General features: G+C 58.7%; 1 protein-coding gene across 1 annotated transcript; it reads left to right on the top strand.

The window, feature by feature from the left end:
• The first annotated feature begins 690 nt into the window (after positions 1–690).
• KCNE5 (potassium voltage-gated channel subfamily E regulatory subunit 5) lies at positions 691–2,163 on the top strand. The gene has a single exon (XM_004064700.4). It carries the CDS (start codon positions 843–845, stop codon positions 1,269–1,271), a length of 429 nt encoding a protein of 142 aa, XP_004064748.1. The 5' UTR covers positions 691–842; the 3' UTR covers positions 1,272–2,163.
• Positions 2,164–2,393: the final 230 nt, after the last annotated feature.

Raw genomic sequence — 2,393 nt, 5'->3', positions numbered from 1 at the left:
CTTCCAAGAAGGTGTAATATCACTTATATCACCAGAAACCATTTTGGATAACCAGGGAGTTCTACTCTGCCTTGGCCTTCTAGCAGGTGCCTGAGCACTCAGTCACCAAATTCAGCCTGAGCATCTTCTGAATAAGATGCTCTCCTCCGACAAGGTGGGAGGGGGGTGAAAAGGGGGCCGAAAAGGGGGCCGGGGGGAAAAGGAAAGGAATGAGGACTAGAAAGATAGGCCTGGGTCCTTGTATATGGGAGTAACTTCCATAAAATGTGGACAAGGGGTCTCTGCTGCGGAAAGGCGTCTGCCCTCTCCCTTGAGCGCCCCAAGGCAGAGCTGCCTTAGGGGGCCAAATGCTGTATCTGGGCCAAAGCCTGGCCTGCAGGGCAGGTGGCCAGAACTTGGAAGGAATTCTCTTCCGCCGCCCAGGGTCCAGGCTTGGCCCCAGCAAGCTGCCCTGCCAGCGTCTGCTGCCTGGGGCCTCGCGCATTCCGAGCCCCCGCCCCCTCCGCCCGTCTCCCAGCCTCGCCCCCACTCTTGTCCCCTTCTCCTCCCCCCACCAGCTGTCCCCTTTCCCTGGAGCAGCGAGACAGCCAGAGCCTGGGAAGAGGCGGCCGCGGGCCGAAGGGGGCGTGGTGGGGAAGGGGAGGAGGGGCGGGAGTGAGGGAATAAGGAGGCCCCGCGGTCGGCGCCCCCAGCCACTGCGCGCTCGCCGGAGAGCTGGGTGCCACCGCTGTTTCCGAGGCTGAGCCCTGCCCGCCGGCCGGCCCGCTCGCTAGCTCGCTTCCCCTCGCCCAGGGGGAAAGGTCAGCAGCGTCCTGGAGCCGCCGTGTCACTCCCCGAAAGCCATGAACTGCAGCGAGAGCCAGCGGCTGCGAACCCTTCTGAGCCGCCTGTTGCTCGAGCTGCACCACCGGGGTAACGCCAGCGGCTTGGGCGCTGGCCCTGGTCCCAGCATGGGCATGGGGGTCGTGCCTGACCCTTTCGTGGGCCGCGAGGTGACCAGCGCCAAGGGCGACGACGCCTATCTCTACATCCTGCTCATCATGATCTTCTACGCCTGCTTGGCCGGAGGCCTCATCCTGGCCTACACCCGCTCCCGTAAGCTCGTCGAGGCCAAGGACGAGCCGTCCCAGGCTTGCGCCGAGCACGAATGGGCCCCGGGAGGCGCCCTGACCGCCGACGCCGAGACTGCCGCGGGCTCCCAGGCCGAGGGCCGCCGCCAGCTTGCCTCCGGGGGGCTGCCTGCCCTCGCCCAGGGCGCTGAGCGGGTCTAAAACCACAGCCCCAGGTTGCTGGTTCGCGCCCTCCTCATCTCGCTCATCCCTGGGCGCGCCTCCCACCTTCCACCCCCAACTCCCTTCCAGGGTTCGCCTCATCTGAGGCCCAGATAATGGTGAGAGGCCAGGAGACCTTGTCTGGAAGGCCCTGGAAGGAGAAGCACCACCTTACCCATTCGGGCCAGTTTCTCCCTCTTCACCCCTGCGCCTCCACCCCTACCCCGCACATCCAACTGCACTAAACTGCCTCTGCTCTCTTGTCTTCAGACAGCCCTGACAGCACGCTCCAGCCCTCTGGGAACTGAATCCAACACGTCCAACACTTGGCACTGAACTGAAGCAATGCATTCTATCAGAACTCTGGGCCGTCTAACTGGCAGCTGCTCCAGGGGCTGCCAGGGACTGCTCACTCTGCAGAGCCAACGGGCTTGCCAGGCCGACTGCAGCAGCTCCAGCTTCCAGTTGCCTTAGGGACAGAGACAAAGGAAATGAAGAGACCTCAGACATCTTTTCCCTCCCTCTCTCTTTCAGCAGGGAGCTAGCAGGACACTAGGACCAGTCTGTGGGATAGAATGAACTTAATGGGGGACGGAAGGGGGAGGAGTGCTCAACGGGGAGGGAAATGATCTATGACTCCAACTGTATGGTTTTCTTGCCTCCCCAGTTTTCATCCCAGTGGTAACGCCTGATTTTTGGTAGCTATGCCATCTTCTGCTGAGGATTACCATTACTGGGTGTTTCACCCCAGTACTTCCAAATGCCTCTCCTCTATTGATTCAGTTGTTATTGCAGTGTCTGCTTCATCCGTGGAACTTGAGGCTCAGATGCCCCCTGCTCTGTAACCCTGGGGAATGTCAGAGGCAGGTAATAAAGGTTGTTTAAACAATAACGCAAGACTCTTCTCTCAGAGATTCCAGCCTTAAGACCCAGTACCATATGGAGAAGGAATCCTTTTTCTTTTGCTTTTGGAAATGATGTTTGGATTTGGGGGTTGGGTGGTTGTGATATTTATATCTATATAACCAGTTCCAATTTGATATGTGTGATTATGGGTGAAGAAAATGTTTATATGGCTAAATGGGTTGTTTTTTCAAGTGTTTCAAAAGTTATACCTACTTT

This window comes from Gorilla gorilla, chromosome X, assembly GCF_029281585.2.
Source record: "Gorilla gorilla gorilla isolate KB3781 chromosome X, NHGRI_mGorGor1-v2.1_pri, whole genome shotgun sequence".
NCBI lineage: Eukaryota > Metazoa > Chordata > Mammalia > Primates > Hominidae > Gorilla > Gorilla gorilla.
Note: the sequence above shows the minus strand (reverse complement) of the source record. Positions and strands in the feature narration are given on the sequence as shown.

What these genes read in the sequence shown, in the direction of transcription:
- KCNE5 (XM_004064700.4), top strand. Translation starts at nt 843, where the DNA reads ATGAACTGCAGCGAGAGCCAGCGGCTGCGAACCCTTCTGAGCCGCCTG.